Genomic DNA, 21,305 nt, shown 5'->3' with positions numbered 1-21,305 from the left:
GGTTACATGTTTTGATTATGGAGTGTTTTCTTCTTTGGCTACTTCAAATAGAAGATAACATGGTCACATTCTCCTAAGGTTATTCTTCAACAAGGTCCTTTTTAGTCATAAATAAAATCAGAATATCAGTCCCTCCTTCATGCTGCTTTCTTTACTTTTTGAAAGAGGACACTATCTGTATGGTAAATCAAAAATTTATCCTATGCTTTTAGCATTTTAGCAGAATGAGAGTTTCGGATGATATATGAATAGGTAGCATTCCCTATCTTGTACCAGTCTTTATTAATAAAGCTTCATCTCTAATTTCTATTTGGCAAATTTACCTTTAGCATACTATCACAATGATAGTGCTTTTGTCTTACTATTCTCACTCATATGTTCTACACTGAATTCCAATTCCAAGCTATGATTTCATTGTTATAGGCAACTCACAGATGAGAAACTCCTCCTATTTCTACCAAGTAGACTGGAATTGAAAGGTATAGTCTTAAGACAATTGCTCAAAATACTCAAGAGGTTAAGTGTTTTGCCCATGGCTATACAGCCTGTTTTGATCAGATAGACCTTACATCCATGTTTTTCTGGCTTTGAAAATGATTCTCCATTCACTACACCATACTGCTCCTCTGTGCTTCCTTAATTCAAGTTCAGGGGCATTGAGACAGAAGTGCATATCTTGATACATGGTGCATTTCTGCTATACCTTCTCAACAACATTTAAGCTTGGGTTGCAATATAAATCCCATTCACTAAACTCTAAATCAGGAGTCCTCAAACTTTTAAAATAGGGGGTCAGTTCATTGTCCCTCAGACTGTTGGAGGGCTGGACTATAGTAAAAACAAAAACTTTGTTTTGTGGGTCTTTAAATAAAGAAACTTCATAGGCCTGGGTGAGGGGGATAAAGGTCCTTAGCTGCTACATCTGGCCCGTGGGCCATAGTTTGAGGACCCCTGTTCTAAGTGATAAATATTATGCTTGCATTTGCTTCCTTGTAATAAAAAATAAAATAAAATTTGGGGTTCACATTTTAAATTACCAATTATGATTTAAGAGTATACATCTGAGGTCATTAATATCGGCCCAATTCTCTTCCCACTTATTTTCTTCTCTGAATTACTAGGCACCCAACCATTACTGTTTTTCTTATTTTTGATCATGTAGCCTATGAATAATTCAGTATCCAATTTTGCATTTTTAGCTACTCTACATGAAGTTATAGATATGACTTGGAAAGATAATTCTCTAGAAGGAAAAGAGAAAAATTAGTTGTTAATATGTAAACTCAGGATTCTCACCTGTGCAAATTTATTTTCATCTTTTGCAGAATGTTTTCCTATTGACTCATAGAGTTCAAGACATACTGAGGATATACTTCCTGGGGCTTGTAATGTGTGTTGTCTTCGAGCTGGCAAAGGAGTCCCTGATGGGAACAGTATGGTGAATCTATTGGCTCCTGATTCATCCACTCCCTAAATAAACAAAAGCCACATGACTACCATTAATTTTAACACAATAATCTTGTAAGGATGTTATAACAAAACTTACTAAGTTTGTTACAAAACTTATAAAAGTTGGACCTACCTTCACTAAAATATCTTTTGCAGAACATTCAAAAGCAAGAGGTTCTTCTTCTAGTAAAATATTTTCTTTGCCAACAAGAATTCCAGCTTCTATAGCTGCACCAATAGGAATAACCTCATCGGGAGGAATTGAATTCAGAAGCTCAACAGCTGGAAAAAGATCTTTAATCAGCTGCTGTAGCTTTGGGATTCGAGCTGATCCTCCACAAAGTACAACCTGGAAAAAAGTATACAGTCTGAATAAATGTGTTTTTTAGAATCAAACAATGTTAATCTTGTAATGAAGTATTAAAAGCTCCTTATTAGAAGCATATTTGATTTTAATCAGCTATTTCTGTGAAATGTTATTAGAAAATAACACAGTATTTCATTTCATATGAAATGATATATTAGGCAATATTTTGTAGTTATTTAGTATTAAAAATACTTAATTTCTTATGTTCATTACAACACTGTTGAATATTAATTTTAATAATAATATTAATATAATAAATTTTAAATTTCACATTGGAGTCTGCTGATAGGTAATGTCTGAAGACCAACCAAAGTTCAGGCAATCTCATTATGGAAATTATGTGGTAATGACTTTTCTAAACAAAGAAGTTATCAGGGATCACCTACAACTTTTAGCCAAAGAGAGTCCTCAGAAAACAGCCAGCCAGCTTCCACACACCAGAAGACCCTTATGTTCACACCAAACCAAATCTAATGAGAATGTATTGTAAATGACTTCTACTCCAGAACTGCACAAAGGAGCATAAAGAAGTTTGAAGACAACAGAAAATAGAGACTTCTGGTGGGACCAGTAGCAGGTGAATATATAGCCTGAAAAGATCTGTTTCTGGAGACAGCAAAAGTGGAAGGTTCTTCAAAGAGCATGTAGTATGACAGGACCTGACCAGAATACTTCAGGTCAAGGGCTTGAAAGCCTAGGACCTGGACTTGAAATTCCAAAGAGAACTTGAAGATCTAAACACCTTGAACCTGAAAAGATCCAAGGAAGACCTAACTATAGGAGATGGATGTCAGCACAAAAGGGTAATGGGGTGGAGCATGGTGCTGGCACAAAACTCTGGCTCAGGAACTAAAGTTGAAAAGCTAAGTAAGTCAAAAAAAGTACTAGTATCAGTATCTAAAATTATGAAAAATCTAAGTGATACAGTAGATAGAACACTGGCTCTGAAGTAGAAGGACCCAAGTTCAAATCCAGCTTTAGACACTTGACACATTAGCTATGTGACTTAGCAAGTCACTTAACTCTGCCTTGCCAAAAGGAAAAATACTTAGAATATATGAAAAATTTTAAAAATGAAATAAAATCACTAAGGAAGGAACATAACTAGCTTAGAGAAAGTGGTGTGTGAACTGAATGTTAAAAATCATTACAAACAATTAGAAGTGAAGCAGATCATAACCCTTTCATAGCTACAGGTTAATTGAACTAGGGGCATTGCATTTGCAAAAAATATAATATGCTTTAAATTACACAAAGCTGAAAAGTTTCTGCAAAAATAAAACACATCTATCCTTTGATCTATACAGAATAGAAGGACTGCATTCCAGAAATCATAAAAAAAGAGATGTGGGAAAAGGACCCACATGTGCAAAAATGTTTCTGACAAGCCCTTTTTGTAGTAGCAAGCAGAAAACTGAGTGGATGTCCATTAGTTGGAGAATGGCTCAATAAGTTATGGTATATATGGATGAAATGGGATATTATTATTCTCTAATAAATGATGAGTAGCTGATTTCAGAAAAGCCTGAAAAGATTTACATGAATTGATACTGAGTAAGTGAGCAGAACCAAGAGAACATTGTACACAGTAACATCAAAATTCTGCAATGATCAGCTGTGACAGACTTGGCTGTTTTTAACAATGTGGTGATTTAAAGCAATTCCAACAGGCTTGGGATGGAAAAATGTTATCTAGAGAGAAAACTATGGAAACTGAATGTAAATCAAAGAATAATATTTCCACTTTTTTGTTGTTGTTTGCTTAATTTTTTTTTCTTGTGGTTTTTTTCCTTTTTTGTTGCACAACATGACAAATATGAAAATGTTTAAAAGAACTGCACATATGTAACCTATATCCCATTGCTTGCTCTCTTGGGAAAGGAGGAAATATGGGAGGCATGGAAAAAAATTTGGGACACACTTTTACAAAAATGAATGTTGAAAACTAACTTTACATATACTTGGAAAATAAAAAAATTGTTAAATGCTCTATATCAATTTTTTCAGATCTAAGTTTAAGTATGCAAGATAAATAGACTAATAAGACCAAGAGCCATTCTTCTATAGATATGATTCAAAGTTTTCAAAATAGTTTTCAAAAAATGAATAGCAAACTATCAGTAACTATGTGAAAGAATGATTCAAGTCATTAAAGTGTTTTCTGGTGGATGAAGAACTAAAAGAAATCACAAAGTTTCAAAATTATTAGTATTTTACTGGTGTAGAAATTGTGGAATGAATTTTACCTTTGAATTATGGGAAAATAAATTCTGATTTACTTTTTTTTTTTTGATTTGTACTTGGCAGAAGTATTTTAAAATGTTTACTGTGATATAAATTTCATCATTATTTTACTATTTTTATATTATACTTAGAAATAACAGATCCTTCCATTACTTATGACATGAGTAAGTATTTATCTTAGCATATAGCACAAAGTTATACATTTTTTTCAGTGATTTAAAATCCCCAAAGATTCAGAGGCTTTAAATTCTTGAGGAACCCAGGGCATGCTGAGGTACATCCACTACACGACATAAAGTGGCTTTCACTATCATCTAATAAGGCAACAATCTTCAAAGTTATAAAATAACTTTAATAAAGTATATAATTATAAAGCATATATAAACATTTTAAAAGATGAGTTAAATCACATCTATTCCCAGAGTCAATAGGAAACCACTGAAATGTACTGAGTGACAAACAAGTACTTTACGAAAATCATTTTGATCAGCTGCATAAAAGGCTGGATTGGAGAGGGAAGAGACCAATTAGGAAGCTATTGTAGTAGTCTAAGTGAAAGTTGATGAGAGAGTATGGTTGTATGAGTATAGAAAAGGGGACGGATGTTGTGGAGGCAGATGTAATACGAATGGCAACTGTTTGAACAAATGGCACAAAGATAAAAAGTCAAGAATGACATCAAGGTCAAAAAAAGGACTATCCTCAAAAAAAAAAAAAATAGTTTATTGGAAAGGACAACATAATCAGTTCTGTAGTACAAACCACAATTCACTCTGTGCTTGCTTAATTCTGTCCCTCAAAAAACAAAAAACAAAGAAGGGAGAGGATTTGGAGCTCTTACCAGGTTATCTAAGGAACTGGGCAAGAAGACATTTGGGAGTAGGGGAAGAGTGACTTGCCTACAATATTCCTTATACAAATGCCCAACTGCCACTGTGGGGGTGGATACTGGCTGGAGAAGGGAAGAGGTTGGGAGGCTGCAGGGCAATGCAAAGTCACAGTTTGAGGGAATGGAGTGGAAAAGTATTTCGTAATAACAGATGAAGGGAGTGGTATGGTTGTGCTTTGGAATGAAGTACTGTGGTCTGTTACCCATTGGGGGGGAAAAGTACAACATGACCCATATTCCCACTTTTAGGTTAGTTGATTACTTAACCCTTGGGACCATGACAGTCTTCTATTTCTAGAGACATTTAAAAGGAATAACAAATATCTACTAGTTGGAACTAAAATTTTTCATTTTTGGATACTTCTTTCATAAAACTCCATAAAACTAACAAGTTCCTTTTTCTAGATAGAACTTAGTAAAGGCCTTGAACTTGTCCACAAAATACATGTCTGTGGTATAAAAAACACTCCTGTAACATAGTATCTTTGAACCTTTTGGAGTTTGCTACAAAAGACCCATCCCAAGGTATACAATATAGGAATTGTGCACATAGTCTTCATGAGAAAAATTATATTCTCTTCTGAGTTTGTATGTCACTAATCGCAAAAGTGAATGGGACTAGGAAGAGAATTAACTGATAAACACTGGGCCCCTTTCATGTTAGGACAGAAATTTGGGGAAATGCTAAATTAGTTCAGAGTTGAAGATACATTGTATGAGTTAATCCTGAGCTCCTTGAGAGGAGGGAGTTTCTTTGTATTCCCACTGCTTAGTTACCAGACATATGGCAGGCACTTAATAAATCTGTTTATTGAAAGACAAAAAGAAGTTTATCTAGACTTAGGAGGGGTCTTCCCTAAAGGTAATCAAAATGGAACAGTCCAAATCTAAATTTCTGAGCCTAAATCTAGTGCTCTTTTCTACTTATATGTTCACTAATATATATTTAAAAAATTATTACTGCCTTAATTTTATGTGATAATAGACTAAAAAAATAACCCAAAAGTCTTCGTGGAATGCATGCAATACTTTTTATTGAAAAAAAAAAAAAAAATTAAATTCACATAGTATCTTTGTGCAAGTGTAAATAGACAGGAATTCAAATAGTTGGGAAATATCTAATTCTAGATTGTTTAAAGCTCCTAGAAAGTCATTGGTATTGGTATTCACTAAGTTTTATATAATGAGAATAGAACACTAGCATATGAATGAATCTGCTAGTTTTAAATTAAAAAATGTTTCCTAACTCCAAAATTTGTGGACTATAGTAATGTACTATATAAACTTGTAATTTTTAAACAGCAGATAATATAAAATGAACAATCTTCCATTAGTAACCCTCTCTTTTGTTGTAAAGCTCTTTTTAAGAACCATTTTCAAAACACATTTTCACATTGTCACAAATTTAAACAGCTTTTAAAATCAACAGAATTTTAAAAAGTCATCACCAAAGATCTTAAAAGCAAACTTCCTCCATCCAAATGCTATTTAAAGCAAATCTTAGTCATTACATAAACTGCTCAAATATTAAGTATATTGAAAGAATTTATTCTTTGTTGAAGTGACTTATGTACCTGATAAAACAAAGGGCCTTATAAGTGTGCATTACAAATACAACATAATCTACTAATTTGTAAAAATTCACAAGAACTCAAAAGTTTTTTGTTGCTTTTTTTTTTTTCCTGAGACAATAGGGGTAAAGTGACTTGCCCAGAGTCACACAGCTAGGAAGTGTTAAGTGCCTGAGGCCACATTTGAACTCAGGTCCTCCTGACTTCAGGGCTGGTGCTCTACCCAGGTGCTATTCTAGCTGCCCCTGGAAAATGTTTAAATAGATATTAACACTCTTACCATTGAGAGGACTGCTTTACCCCCTCCTAGGCTGACACCACATAACAAGAAACACATTAGGAACAGAAACATGCAATTACCTTGTTAATATCATCTGATGTAAATTCAACTTGTTCCAAGAGATTTCTGATAACTTCTATACATTTATTAAAAAGTGGTGAACATATAAGTTCAAATCTGGCTCTATAAAAAAAGAAGAAAAATGAAAATGTTTAGTTATAGAAAAAACAACGAAAGGATAATACTTAAATTAATAATTTTTGGAAACTAAGTCATTATAACAGCAAAAACTGTAATAATTATGTCACCCTCCTATTTAATAAACTCCAAACTCCCTTAACAACTCTGCTTGGCATTAAAAGCACCTCAAACTTCCAGTCACTTCCTTCAAGGCATTCTAGAGTCCAACCATACCAGCCTACTCACTGTTCCTTGGGCATAATGTTTAGTCCTTAGGCATAACAGTCAATCTCCCACCTTCAATCTCTTTGCACAGGCTGTCTTTCATTCCTGAAATGTTCTTGCTCTTTGCATTTATCTTTTAGAATCTCTGGTTTACTTTAAGACTCAGCTTTTTAAAAGACCTTTCTTGGTCTCCCCATATGCTGGTACCTTTCTTTTTAAGATTACCTCATATCTATTCTATATATATCTTGTATATAGCCATTTAGTTTATTTTGCTTTCTTCATTTGAATTTAAGCTCACTCCCCGAGTATGGGGATTATTTTCAATTTTTCTTCTTGTTCCCAGTTCTCAGCACAGAGGTAGGCATATAGTATTTGATTAGCTAAGCAAGTTCTTGACCTACAGCAGGTAAACAACAGTGCAAAAGCAATTTTTTTAAAGCTCAAGTTTATAAATATTTGAAGATATTTAAAGTCAAATTAAAATAAAAATGTAAGTAAAAAACCTGCCATACAACATTTAAAATATCTTAAGTATATCAAAAATATTAGTAATACTGCTAATAATTAACTATTCTACCAATCTTTTAGCCTAGACAAGAAAAACACTTAAAAGCCCAATAGGTCAATGTATCAACAAACAATTCATTAAAGAATCTAAAGATTTCACATCAAGATAGTAGAAAGAGCATTAAGAACTCAAAGGAATTTATAACCAATGAAAGCAGTATAATCTTTTGAAAACCTAGAAGAATATTAAGATCTATCATCTTCTAAGACAATTTCAGTGACATCTTATAAGTCATTCAATGATCAAATCCACAACTTGAAAGGGATTATTAGACTCAGTCAGAATAGGCAATTTTGCTTATATGCTACTCAAAAAAGGACCAAGTCTTCCTGTGAAGACTAAGGAAAAGAATTCTCTTAGTGAAGGAACAAACATTTGTTAACCACTTCCTAAATTTCACACAAATGAGAAAAAAATCATTTGATTGTATGTATACTATCTTTATGCCTACTTTATGCTACCCATATGCCTATCAAGACGTTAAGTTCAATAGTGTCAAAGACAGATGACTAATAAAATAGTATCAATATGGATTCTCAGCATTTAGGAACTATTCATTATCAGAGAACCACTGCAGGCTCTGTCAACATGAGCAAAATTACTTAAGAGATATTGTGTTATATAAATTGATATGTTCTACATGATTTTACGAACTTCAAACTAGGAATCTCACTTCTTCAAGTTAAAACAGATCAAATCTGGAATCTTTTTCACAAATTATCTTCAGCTGTGGAATAAAAAGGCATAGTATTTAGTACAACAAAAACATTACCCAAAAATAAACAAAGGAATGGTCTCTACTATGACTCAATTCATTTTTAAAAATTAATTCATAAAAGTCAGATACTCCAACATGATAGAATTTACCTTTTTATTTAATCTTACCTGGACACATTACAGTCAAAATCTAGACCATCATACAGTGAGTCAACAAAACAGTTTGCACTTCCTAAGGTTGATAAAGAATGTTTTGCAACATCTGCGCTGTTCATTAATTTCATCATGGCTCGGGCATTTCCTTTTACATCATGTTTAAAGGACCTAAATTCAAAACAAAATCTCTGAAGCTTAAAAATCACTGGATCAGTCAAGATTCACATTAACTAAAAAAAAAAAAAAAGAAAAATGAATAAACCCTAGGGATATAACAAAGTTCTACTACATTACATATCAGAATTGTTCACTTTTTAGGTTTCAATTCCTTTGGGTTCTTCAAAGAAAATGTATTTTGTAAACACTCTCAAAGAAGAATCTCTAATTCAAATAAGAAACTGATTTATTTAGTGCCTTGAACTGTTTCCTACTTAGCCAAATTATGCTACAGATATTTTTTCCTCATCCTCATAATGGTTTTTTTCACATAGATATGAGCATTTTTGCAGATAAACAGAGACTAAATAAAGTTATGCACTTGGGTTAAAGAAACTAAATTAAAATTAGAAACCTACATCTTTTGCCTTTATAATCTTTAATGTAGCCTCAAATATATGATTTTTGACATAATAGTATCTGAGAAGCCAAGCTGAGCATCAATTAAGCTGCAGAGTATCCTCTTTAAAATAACTTGTCAAAAAGAAAATGTCATGCTGTAGTACATTGTATCAAACATATCTCCTCCCTTGTCAGAAAGAACAATAATGGTAATCAATGTTCATGTGCAAATAGCCAACTACTTAAGGCAGCACAGTAGTTTTTGGAACAACTCTCACTAACCTATAAAGTGGTTTCAATTTTTATCAATGGAGAGAACACATACCAACAAAATAATAAATCCATGAAATAATGAAGACATAAAACTTTTCCCTTAGATTTGTGTGATGCTTAAATAGGAACAAAGTACCATAGTATATAAATTTATTTGTTATTTGCTTAAAATAAAGACTTCAGAATACAGTCTACTGCCATACAACATTGAAAATATCTTAAGTATATCAAAAATATTAGAAATACTGATAATAATTAACTATTCTGTTGAAAAAACAGTAGGTTAAGTTTTATTTTTGTATACTGGAGGGTTGGGGTTTTTTGGAAGAAGATTTGTTGACATGTAAACCATCATGGAAGAGAGAGAGAGAGAGAGAGAGAGAGAGAGAGAGAGAGAGAGAGAGAGAGAGAGAGAGGGGAAAGTGAAAGCATTGTACACCTGAGATCTCTATGATGTTCTGGTATCCCACCCACTTCCAATTCTTCCAATTCTTCCTATCCCTTCCAAGTTCTGCTAACTACTTTGTTACTTGGCCCATTTCCTATTTTGACCCCACTAAGAGCCTAGAAGAGAAATAAAGGAACACTAGACACCAGAAACGCTACAAAAAATTTTTTCATTTCAATTCTACTTTATGGAAAGATTTTGTACATTCAAGCTTTTTATTGATTTTTTTTTCATTTACCATGATCTGTTGAAATCAAATCAAAATAGCCCAACACATTCAAAATACAAAGTACCTTCAACAATACTGTCACATGTTCTAGCATAGTGCACGCCTTATTAGATTCCAATATTTTTACCCTTGTCCATTACAATGAGATCTATCCAAAACCCAAGGATAGTTTAGTATACATTTTTGATAGCACCAAAGCAAACTCAAAGAGTAAAAATGTCATGATTATCTTTTTGCAAGAGAATAGAAATTCTGGCCTAAGGGTGTGTAGTAATGATTGTCAGTTCTTCCACTAGTTGGCGGTATTGAGCACTAAAGTTCAGAACAGGAATTTGTCAAGGGTCTGAGAGCTCCGAAAATCCTTTCTTCCTTACAGCATGGCAGTTTATATCAACTAATTTAAATTGCTAAAATAATGCTTTCAGACAAAAAGGAATACAATACATATAATCAGGACTTACCTGTGAAACTCTGAAGCTAAATACTGGGCCAAGGCTTCTGTAAAATATACACCACCTATGCTGTCATCAGTATTTGTGGCAAGAACACGGTACATTCCACTATTCACTTCTATGACACTAATAGATAAGGATGTTCCTCCAAGTTTATAGACCAAGACATTACTTAAAAAAAAAAAAAAAATTTAAATACATGAATTATCAAGAATTACTATTTTTTATTATTGAGAAAAAAAGCACAAAATGTTTCCCTCATGATTTTATATTTAAATAGAATATTATTCATATTTTACAAATGAAAAAACTGACTGTAATTGCTATCTACTATTCTTAGTTTTGATTATTATTCTACAAATAACTTTGTAGTAAGTATCTGACAGTCTTCAGTGATGAGTAGAATTTCACATCCCCTCAACAGATTTGGGAACGTCAAAATGCCAGTCAATTGACATTTAAACTTAGGAGCTTTACACCTCCTTTTTCAGAGTCAGAAACTAGCAAGGAATGTTCTGAAGTACTCAAAGGGACAAGAAGGTCTTCAGCTTTGGAGACATATATGCCAACCAACTGGTTATATGAGCAGTAGAGGAACAATATATTCAGGAGTATTGACTGTGAGGAATTTAAGCAAAATTGGTCTTTTTCGTGTAAAAAAAAAAAAAAGAACCAGTACTTTAGAGTTGGAAGAGGTACTATCTCAAAATAAGATTTTTTGGATGAATGTGCAGAAGATTATACAGCTGGAGAGAGGCAAAAACAAGACCCAAATCAAGACCTTTTGGTCCAGTGTTCTTTCTACTTTGTTATGATGAAAAATGGTGTTTTCTAATCTGAATAGTTTAAATTGAGAATGTAATATAAGTAAATACAAGTTTGTGTAAAATAAAATCTAGAAATCTCATCTCCAGTAAAAAAGAAAATTTTTCACTAGAATCTTCCTATATGATATCATAGTTAAAAATAAAGGGGCTAATGCCAATAAAAGTATAATGGAAAACCTCACTACTACAATAACAATGTCAGGTTGTTGGCTAAACCATAAATACAATTTTAAACTAAATATAACTAAAAAAAGATCAGAGTAAATTAGTGCCATATATATAACTTTACCATTAATAATACAACATATAAAACATATGCATAATATATAATATATACTAGCATGCCATTATATATTAATCTAGTGCCAATCTAGTTCCAAGTATTATATTGACACTGGTATTCAGTTTATAATATTCCAATAAGAAATGAGTGAGATAAAAGAATTGGCCCATTGGCTCAGACAGATATCTGAATAGATATGGTTGCAGTTGCCTAAATCAGGACCAAACTATTCTCAAAAAACTAATATAAACATAGATTCTTTTGAACATTGTACCATTAAAACATGTGCCAGAATCTGATGTTGATTTTTCTTTTTATCTCAAGTCAAGCCAAATTTATTAAAAAGTGCCTATGACTTATAGACTGATTAGGAGTAAATTAGAATTTCAGCACCAAGTAGAAGCTTAGTAATACCTACAATACCAGTTCTTCCTCAAAAAAAAAAAAAAAAAAAAAAAAAAAGTACAGACTTGAGAAATCCAAGGAAGGGAAATATAAGATTAGCCAGGATTGCTGAATTCTCATTTTATACTTCTGCTCCTATTTATTATGGAGATTACTTGTTAGAAAAATTCTCACCAAAAGGACCACAAGGTCCTTGCACCTAAGTGACAATAACTTTAGATACAAATGCCAGTATGTAAACATTTTTCTCAGAGAATATTTATAACTTTAATATAATTTACCTTTTCCCTGTGGGAGAATCTTGTCCAATTCCATAAGCAAGGAGAGCTGCTGATGGTTCATGAATTAACCGCAAAACATTAAATCCAGCTGCCCCAGCTGCTTCTCTGTGAACAATTTGCTTTCATTGTATTCAGTATCATTTAGAAATTATTCAACTATTAACATTTCTAAGTATGATAAAGATTTTATGTGATTATCTCTTAATATTTCACAAATAGGACATAAAAATGAAAAGCAAAATGCACTAAATTGTTATTTGACATTTTAAGACTGCTCTAAAACAAGATATACCTGTCTTAAGTAGTAATATACAAAAGTACATGAGTTTAACTAGTGTGGAAATGTTTATTATGACTGTACACGTATAACCTTTGTCAGATTGCTTGCTGTCTTAGAGACAGAGGAGGGATGGAAAAAAAGTTGAAATAAAAATCTTGTAACAATAAATGTTCAAAAATGTATTTACATGTAATTGGAAAAAAAAAATCCTACTAAGTGTGTGTAAGGCGGGAAGTACATGAGATACACATGCTGCTACATGAAACTAGATTTTTTTCTGCTCAGAATTGCTCCACAATCTACTTTAATGCTCAGGAAGTTAAGTTTACTCTCTTGAAAATGAAAACAGATTTTTCAAAATGCTTAAACTCTTAACTTTGAACTGGAATTAAAACAATTTTAATACAAATCTTGTCAATAATTTAAAAAAGCAGAGAATTAAAAAAAAAAAAAAAAAGACTGATTGGTAAATATTTGTCTTTTGAGGCTTTGGAATGTGGAACTCTACCCCTGCAGAACTGTGTGTAACCTCTGATTACATTTACCTAAAACTAATTGGCGCCTTACTTTATAGATCTAAAACTCAACAAGATTAAGAGGTGATGTAAAAGCACTCTATTTTTTTCCTGTATGGTTCCATAAAAAACTTTAAAACATGAAATAAAATCTATATAAAGGACCAAAATAAGACAGTAGTTAAAAAAGTGGTATCAAATCAAATACTTAACGATGTCTAACTTTATATTGACATTTTACTAAAATTAGAAAATAAGGATCATTAATGATCCTGCTGACATTAGATTCAAATTTGATTTTATCTTCAACTATGTAAATTTTAAAAAATGTAATCCCAAGAGTTTTTAACTCCTTTAATTAACCAAAAAATTAAACACCTCATATTCTACTCACCCAAGTGCATTCTTTTGGTTTTCTCCAAAATCAAACGGGACAGTAATAACTACATCACTGACATCCGAGCCCAAGGTAGACTGTGCAGTTTCTGTTCACACACACATTTAAAAAACATATTATACTAAAAGTGAACTAACACCAGATAGCTGTAATGTCAAATGCTTCCTTAACAAATCACTTTTTTACAGTTCATACATTATCTCCCTATAATCTGATTTTTTCTCCCAGCTTTTCCAGATGATGGGCCTTTGGCATTAGCCATTATAAAAATAAATTTGCTTTAAGAGATCTGGATTCCAAACAAGTAAATACAATATTTCATCATTGTTTGAGTGCCAGGAAAGCAGTTCTACCTCCCCAAACCCATCAAATAATAACATTTAAGCTGAAAAAGATCTTTCACAGAGGTTTAAGAATGTGAAGCAACTTGTTGAAGACCACCCAGCTATTTTTGTGGTAGAGCTAAGATTTAGAAATAAGGTTATCCAAATCTTAGTTCTATGTTTTTTCAACTAAGCTACTATCTCTCATACAGTTCAAAAATGACTTTCTGTCAATTAAAGCCCACTTATTTGAGAAAGTTCTATTGTATTTACCTTTCATTTTACTAAATATAAGTTTTACAACATCTTCTGGATTAACAAGCTTGGTTTCTTCTCCAGTATCTATTTCATATTGGAATTTTCCATTTTTTTCAATGATCTATAAGGAAAAATAATTAAGTTAAACAATAAAATAATTTTTCTTCAAAAAAAAATGCAATATTCTGAAAAAAGGTGTATGTGATGAACAATCAAAATTATCTTGTATTCTGAGAATAACAGGATTATACTCACTGGACATTTACTTTCTGTGATGTATTTCTGCACTCGTAGGTCATCAGGGCTGTGAATGTAAGAAAAAAATGCTATAAAGTCCAAATTATAAAAATAGATTAAAAATAATATTATTCCTGATATCACTGAATTTTAATAATGACAATTTATTAAGAAGATAATTCAACATCCTCCAAATTTTATAAGAAATTAAGATTAGGATGATTAAACAAAACATGCTATTTAACAATTGTTATTATAGCAAGATCAAAAAAAAAGCGTAATCTTTATAATTTAGTTACAATAGAAAATTTATGTCCTGTTCTGACTATGCTATGAGGAGTGCAATTTATGTAGGGGGATAAATTTTTTTCCCATTGATAACCTGTAATATCATAAGCTTTTTACCTTCAATCCCATGGTCCCAAAACAACAACAAAAATTTAAGATGGAAAAAGGCTACAGAATCTATGGTTGCAGCCCATGCCATCAAACCTACTTTGATCTACCATATTTGCTTACTTAAGCATCTGAACATTGCAAAAAGAACCCCGAAATTATGAGAGAAGCAACAAACCTATATACCTGTACCTATGTAGAAAATGTGACAGGATGGCAGACCGAAGAATGCAGGCAAATACATGATGAGGAAAAAAGAGAGAGAAGCAAACACAAGTCAGAAAAAAAGATGGGCAAGAGTCAAAAAATGCCCTATAGGTAGGAGGTACTCAATACCTCTTTTCAGATTGAAACAATGAAAACATCAGGAATCAATGAGACCAGTGAAACATCTGAAAGTGTTTTCTTCACTTTTGAAGACAGAAATGGGGTATATCCTAGTACTCAGGCAGAAATATCCTAAGAGTTATTTTTGCAACCCAGAGATCATCCTGTGAGGTGATTATGGTTATTATATATATATTTTTTAAAAGTGAAGTCTAAAGGATTGATCAAAGCAGCTACTCATGAAGTGATTCAATTGCCAAAGAACAAATGACTTTCAAAACCCAGTGAAATCTAGTCCCCTTGGACAAACTTAATTAAATCATCTCATCACTTAATTGTTCCAATTTCTTCTACTCTCATTTTCTTAAGTTCTCTCTATTCTTTTCTCTTTCTGATCCTTCTCTATTAAACGTGCCTATCTACAATAATGAAAAAAACAAACTTGAAACTAAAGTTGCATGGCTAAATTGGCACTTAGGATGCTCAAAGGACAAAATATTAAGATAGACATTGAAATAAATTTTGAATGTCAAGTTATGCATAGAAAGTGTATGTCAGATAGAGGCAGCAAAGTAGGATTTGGTGAATTCATGAGTCCTGAATTCATTTGTATTGCCAAAAGGAATTACTGTATAATCCGAAATCCCCTAATTTCCTTAGTCATGAAAATCTGTCAATAAAAGACAATATACTTAAACTTCATTCTTAGACCTAAGAAAAGATTCTGCATCAGTTAATATGCTCAGTTATAATCAAGATATCCACCTAACAAGATCTGGTCTTGAATCCTGAAAAATGTAGCGACTAGAATTAAAATTTTTGTGCTTAAGGCACACATATAGTCTGAGACTGAAAAGCTTGTTTTGAAAATTTAATCAACAGAGGTGATCCATATTCTAATTTTAAGCTTATGACATAAAAAACTGGCCATCTATCATCCAAATGAGGTAATTATCGTAATCAGGAAGAGCAGTATTTCCATAGAATTTATAAGCACTTACAGTGACAACTTCCCTTGTTTCTCAACAATCATATGAAGAACTTGCTCCTCTCACCTGCCTTTTGGAAGAAGCATGACTACCTCTTGTGGATACACACAGAAAGGTAAGTGACAAAGGAAGCAGGGATGGAGAAGATAAAGGAATGATTATGAATATCTAAGGAAGCAGTGGATTGGCCACAACTGTATACAAGTAAAAACTTTATTTGTTCACATCAGGATTCAGTTATTAAACAGAAAAAAAAAAAAAAAACAGACTATGGGGGTTGGTACAAAGAGCACCTCATGCACATCATGGTTTCTGGAAGGCAGAAAGGAAGTCAGTTCTGGCCCATCTCCCCCAACCTTTAATGGATGGAGAGGATTCTCTTCCTCCCTCTCCGTAGGCTTTGCCTACATATATAGTCATTGCCCACAGGCTTGGCATACACCACTGATGTGCTATGGGTCTCTAATTTCACCAATCCTTTACAGTTATATAGTGCTTTTAACTGTTCAAAGCGCTTTCAAATTCATTATTTCATAGGATCCTCACAACAGCCCTGTGAGGTAGGACAGTTATTATTTATTGTTTATCCCCCTTTCACAGATGAGGACCCTCAGGCACTGAGTGGTAAAATAACATGCCTACAATTATGTAATGAGATGGGACGAGGCAGGCAAAAACCTGATTCCTGGTCACATCCTTACCGTTTAAAGATACTATTCTCTCTTGATTATCTGCATATTCTTCTCTTCACTCCTTCAATAACTTCCAACATATACACCTCTAGCAAAAAGTACTCCTGAGACCTATACCTTTTATGAACACCACTTGCCTAACTTTGTTTGGCTGTCAGTTAGCATATCCATGATAGTACTTCTTAGTTGTAGCTCTACACCTTCACCTATGTTCTTACTCAATATCAATGATAGCCCTGTTTCACTACCAACAGCTTAGCATGCCAAAGGCTGAGCTCTTTATATCAGGGAAGTCCACTTAATGCTGGCTTCTTCAGATTTATTTACTTCCACATGAGGGCTCTCAAAAAGAATTTTTAAAAAGTGGTCTAAAAATGAATAATTCATCACCTTTATTCTTTGAAAGTAGGGATGATATCTTTGATGTTTTATATAGAATTTAAGAGATCAGTGCCTTAGTAAATATTAAATTAAATTCTCCTTCACTGCCCTTTAAAAGTTAATTTAAAACAATTTTTCAAATATGTATTACATTTTTACTGCAAAAGCTAAAATTTCATTAATTTTTGTTTACATTTGAATCATAACAAGAGCTGGAAAAAATCTTTCAAAACTTTTCAAATCCAACTTCAACACTGTGTAGATGAAGATGATACAGAAAGATTAAGTGTCCAAGGGTACAAAGCTAACATAAGGTTAAGAACCAAGAATAAAGCTGAAATCTCCAGGTTCCTATTCTAGAGCTCTCTCCACTATACTAGCTTTCCTCCCACATTCATTAGATCACATTTATCATAGTAGTCTGCAGGTCTTCTATCTCTCCAACAAGCTAAACTTGCACTGAATGTTCTCACCTTGTCTTTGGAGGGGTTTTGGACAGTCCCTGTCCTCTGCAATGTCCCTTTCCCTCCCCCCCAGTTTTCAGGCAGATACTTAAGCCATTTTTTCCCCCTCCCCTGCCACACACTATTGAAAATTCTGGAAAGCCTCAGCAATTTAAGAAGCTTCTTGTATATATCACCACCTCTTCCTTCTCCCTCCTGCCCCCTCAAAAAGAAAAACAAAAATAATCTCCTAAATTAATTCACAAAATATAAAAGCTTTAGTTAGGTTTAGTGATTGTAGATAATAGTTTCCTTTTGGAAAGTAAATTTAGATATAGGCACATCACCCCAAAATATTTTGTTTTGTTTTTACAATCTCTTGGTCTCCTATAAATGTATATTCAAGGCCTATTAAATATTACAGAGAAATGACAAAAAGATTTGCTTTAGGGTCTGTGCTTCAAAAGAACAGTAATCTGTTCCCAAGTCTCCATCCACTTCATTTCTAAAAGGTGCAGGAGATTTACTCTGCTTTCGTTCATTAATGGCCATTCAACTAAGTGAACCAACAATGAAGAAAGCATAATTTTAACAGGTTCCCTAATTTGGGAAGTTTTCCAAGGCATGCCCTCTAACACACAACTAGACAGAAAAGCTGCTAGCCTAGAAAAATGAAATCAGCTTGAAGCAGAGCAGGGAAACTAACAATCCAAATCATTTGTTTCTAGAAAGCTTGAATGGTTAACAAACCAAATTAGGATAATTACTAATATATACTTATGCACATAAAGTAAAGGAACTACATAATATGAAATGCAAGGTATTTACTTACATCTAAAATTTTATATAACATTCAATATTTCATTTCACCATAGAATCATTCATCAATATGGAAACATGACATCACACTATTGCAGTTCCCTGTCAGTCATTAATTTAACCCCCTTAGTGGTACAATAGGAATTAGCTGAATTAAAAAAGGGGGGGGGGGGGGGGGGGGGGGGGGGGGTGGGAAAGAAGCTAATTTGGCTGCTACAGTTTGTATTACATGTCAAGACATGATATAATTATAGCAGTGAAAAAATGTATTCAAAAGGGTACATGTTGTTTGCAACCATATTAGTTGTATGATTGTAGGATTAAAAAAAAAAAGCCCAACCAAGGAATCACTCTTTATATAGCAGTCAAGTAGGAAAAAAAAACAAAAAACAAACAAAATACCCAACAACAACAAAAAAACAAGTGATGGGTGCAGGGCTCAAAAGAATGAGGTTACTGTTAATAACCACATTTTTATACCTGGCAATCTAATGTGCCTCATTCCAGGTCACATTTATTAATAATACCTTACATTTACAGTTTACTTTTCTAAATGCTTTCACATCTACTTATCCATTTGTGCCTCACAACAACCCTGTGAGGTAGGTACGACAGGTATTATTATTCCCCTTTGTACATATCAGGGTATTGATGCACAGGGAGATGATATGAATAGCCTAAGAACTTGGGGACACAGGAATTCAGTGACAGAAGCAGGACTAGAGAATTCCTAACTTCCAGCCCCAGACTTTTCTAAATACCATGCTGGCCCACATATTTCTGGAGAGTCCTCCATTAACTAGTAATGGGCTTTTGGGAAAGGAACTGGCCTGTGTATGTATTCCTGTTGCTCCACAAATATATGGTTCATCTTCCCTCTGAGGGCCAGCTGCTTATAAGAAAAGATGTCAGGGAACACTTGAGGACAGCCATTAGAAAGCAGATGTTACTACTACTACTTTAAGGAATAACTTTCTTACAACAGGCCCCTAACTTTTGGTGCTCGAAATTAGCTTCTGAAGCAATTTTTCCAGTCCTAGCTGAAAAGCACCAGTTGCTTCTTCTACTGCTGTAGCCAAACGTCTGACTGCAATTACAGCATCCCTGCGGAGCTCATTGGCTGTGTCTTGCTGGGCACTGGCCTCCTCACCAATAGCAATCAACCTGTCCAGTTTTTCTTCCTCACGCTTGGAAAGTTCTCGTGCCAGTCTCCTGTTTTCTGCCAACTCAGCAGCAATGGTCCTGGCCACTGAACGCCTTCTACGTCGTGCCCACCTTGGAGGTGGTTGGTTGGTGAAAGTCCCATCCCCACCAGAAACAAGATGGATTCTAGAGGAAGAGGCTTGGGGCTGTTGTGTGGAGGCTATACCAAGGGTGTTGCGGCTGGTGCTGGCGCAGGGACCCGGCTCACAGGACACACCCACTCTGGTCACAGTGCTGCTATGACAGGGAGCAACTGCACCTCTGTAAAGGCTGTGGGAGCTGCTGTAGCTGGGGATCGCTTGAGAGCAGCCTGCAAAACAAAGCAACAATGTTGCAAAGTGGACTTTCCTGCTAAGGTAATGCTTTGAAGCCAGCAGCAGAAAATAGCCGCAAATGACCACTACATAGCTGCTAGGAGGAGCCCTTTTCACTTCAATTGAGGGAATTCAGCCTGACTTTTGGAGCTGTGAGGATAATGTAACTATGCCTATACAATCTCTCCCCAACCATCAGGACCCCCTCTTCTTACCTATCTAAACTGTGAATTCAAAACTAAAAATTCTTTTCAGTTATCTAAAGAAATAATGCTACCATGACTTTGGGTTTACATAGAACTTTTCTTCTTTTGGGGGGTTCAGAGTCCCAATCTGTGATGACAGACCCAAGCCCACGGGGCTTTTGAAGCCAACAGTTCAGATGCCCACCCATCCCCAAACCAATGATTCACTAGGCTTGAGGACCATGGCAGAACCCCACTCCCCAGCCATGCCCTGGCATCCTTAAGACCATGGCACTGTAGGACCCCAATATTTTCTCACTCTTGGGAGTTACCTGCACCTGAGGCTTCATCCCAGGAATCCTCAAGGTCACCGGTTTCAGGCAGCTGGTTACCGATTCCCACACTTAGGTGACAATTCTCATCTGATTCCTTAGCTGCTCTCAAGATAGTCTGATGATCTGCTGCCTGATTCCTCTTTGCCTTCAAGTTGCTGTTTCCCTCTTCCCCTGGGAGGTCAGAGGCTACTAAGTTCTGATCACATTGCTTGGTCCAGACAGCATCCTCCATTAAATTATCTGGGTCAGTCACTACCTGATTTCGGAGAAGCTGATCCAGTGTATCATAAAATGGGCAGTGTGGAGGGTCACCCATACTGGTGGCATGAGCAACATAAGCCTTTAAATATAAAGCCTTCAAAACTTTAAACTTGGAGCGGCACTGACGTTCTGTGCGTCGGAAACCTTCCTGGTGCATTCGTTTTGACACAGCCTGATAGACATCGGCATTATGGTGGACAGTCTGGAGGCGCTGAATGTACTCTGCCTCACCCAGTATGGCCAGAAGAGTACGTGTCTCCTGTCTGGACCAGCGGATGCCCGCACTGCTATTGGTAGTGGCCATTGTGGAATGGGAAACTGTTGAAGGCTCCTGAGCATCAAGTTGCAACAATGAAGACTTGGGGGAAGCTCTGTGTGGTCTCAGTATATTTCCGGGAGTCAGTTGCTTCCTCCTTCTCGGGACTAATTGCTGTGGAACCAGGTCCAAGGACCGCATGTCTGGCTAGAAGGCCAGATGGGCATGAGTTACAGGGAGAGTGTAAGGAAGACTTTGGCATCAAGTTAGATGGTGCTACTTGTGAGTG

At 34.5% G+C, this 21,305-nt stretch overlaps 1 protein-coding gene across 2 annotated transcripts in view; it reads right to left on the bottom strand.

Annotated features, from left to right (window-relative positions):
* The window catches only part of HSPA14 (heat shock protein family A (Hsp70) member 14), a 30,843-nt gene that overhangs the window by 6,042 nt on the left and 3,496 nt on the right, over positions 1-21,305 (bottom strand). The window contains exons 4-12 of one of the 2 annotated variants that reach the window (XM_003771434.4): positions 14,434-14,482; positions 14,194-14,299; positions 13,595-13,685; positions 12,406-12,510; positions 10,619-10,780; positions 8,662-8,817; positions 6,881-6,983; positions 1,583-1,798; positions 1,297-1,470 (exon numbers count right to left, since the gene is read on the bottom strand). In XM_003771434.4, coding sequence (XP_003771482.1) covers positions 1,297-1,470; positions 1,583-1,798; positions 6,881-6,983; positions 8,662-8,817; positions 10,619-10,780; positions 12,406-12,510; positions 13,595-13,685; positions 14,194-14,299; positions 14,434-14,482 — 1,162 coding nt within the window. Of the gene's footprint in view, positions 1-1,296; positions 1,471-1,582; positions 1,799-6,880; positions 6,984-8,661; positions 8,818-10,618; positions 10,781-12,405; positions 12,511-13,594; positions 13,686-14,193; positions 14,300-14,433; positions 14,483-16,326; positions 19,976-20,496; positions 21,224-21,305 lie in introns of those variants that run through there. The other variant, XM_012550895.3, reaches the window with a different exon arrangement.

Source organism: Sarcophilus harrisii, chromosome 5 (assembly GCF_902635505.1).
Source record: "Sarcophilus harrisii chromosome 5, mSarHar1.11, whole genome shotgun sequence".
Lineage (NCBI taxonomy): Eukaryota > Metazoa > Chordata > Mammalia > Dasyuromorphia > Dasyuridae > Sarcophilus > Sarcophilus harrisii.
The sequence above is the reverse complement of the archived record's forward strand: the minus strand, read 5'-3'. Positions and strand labels throughout refer to the sequence as shown.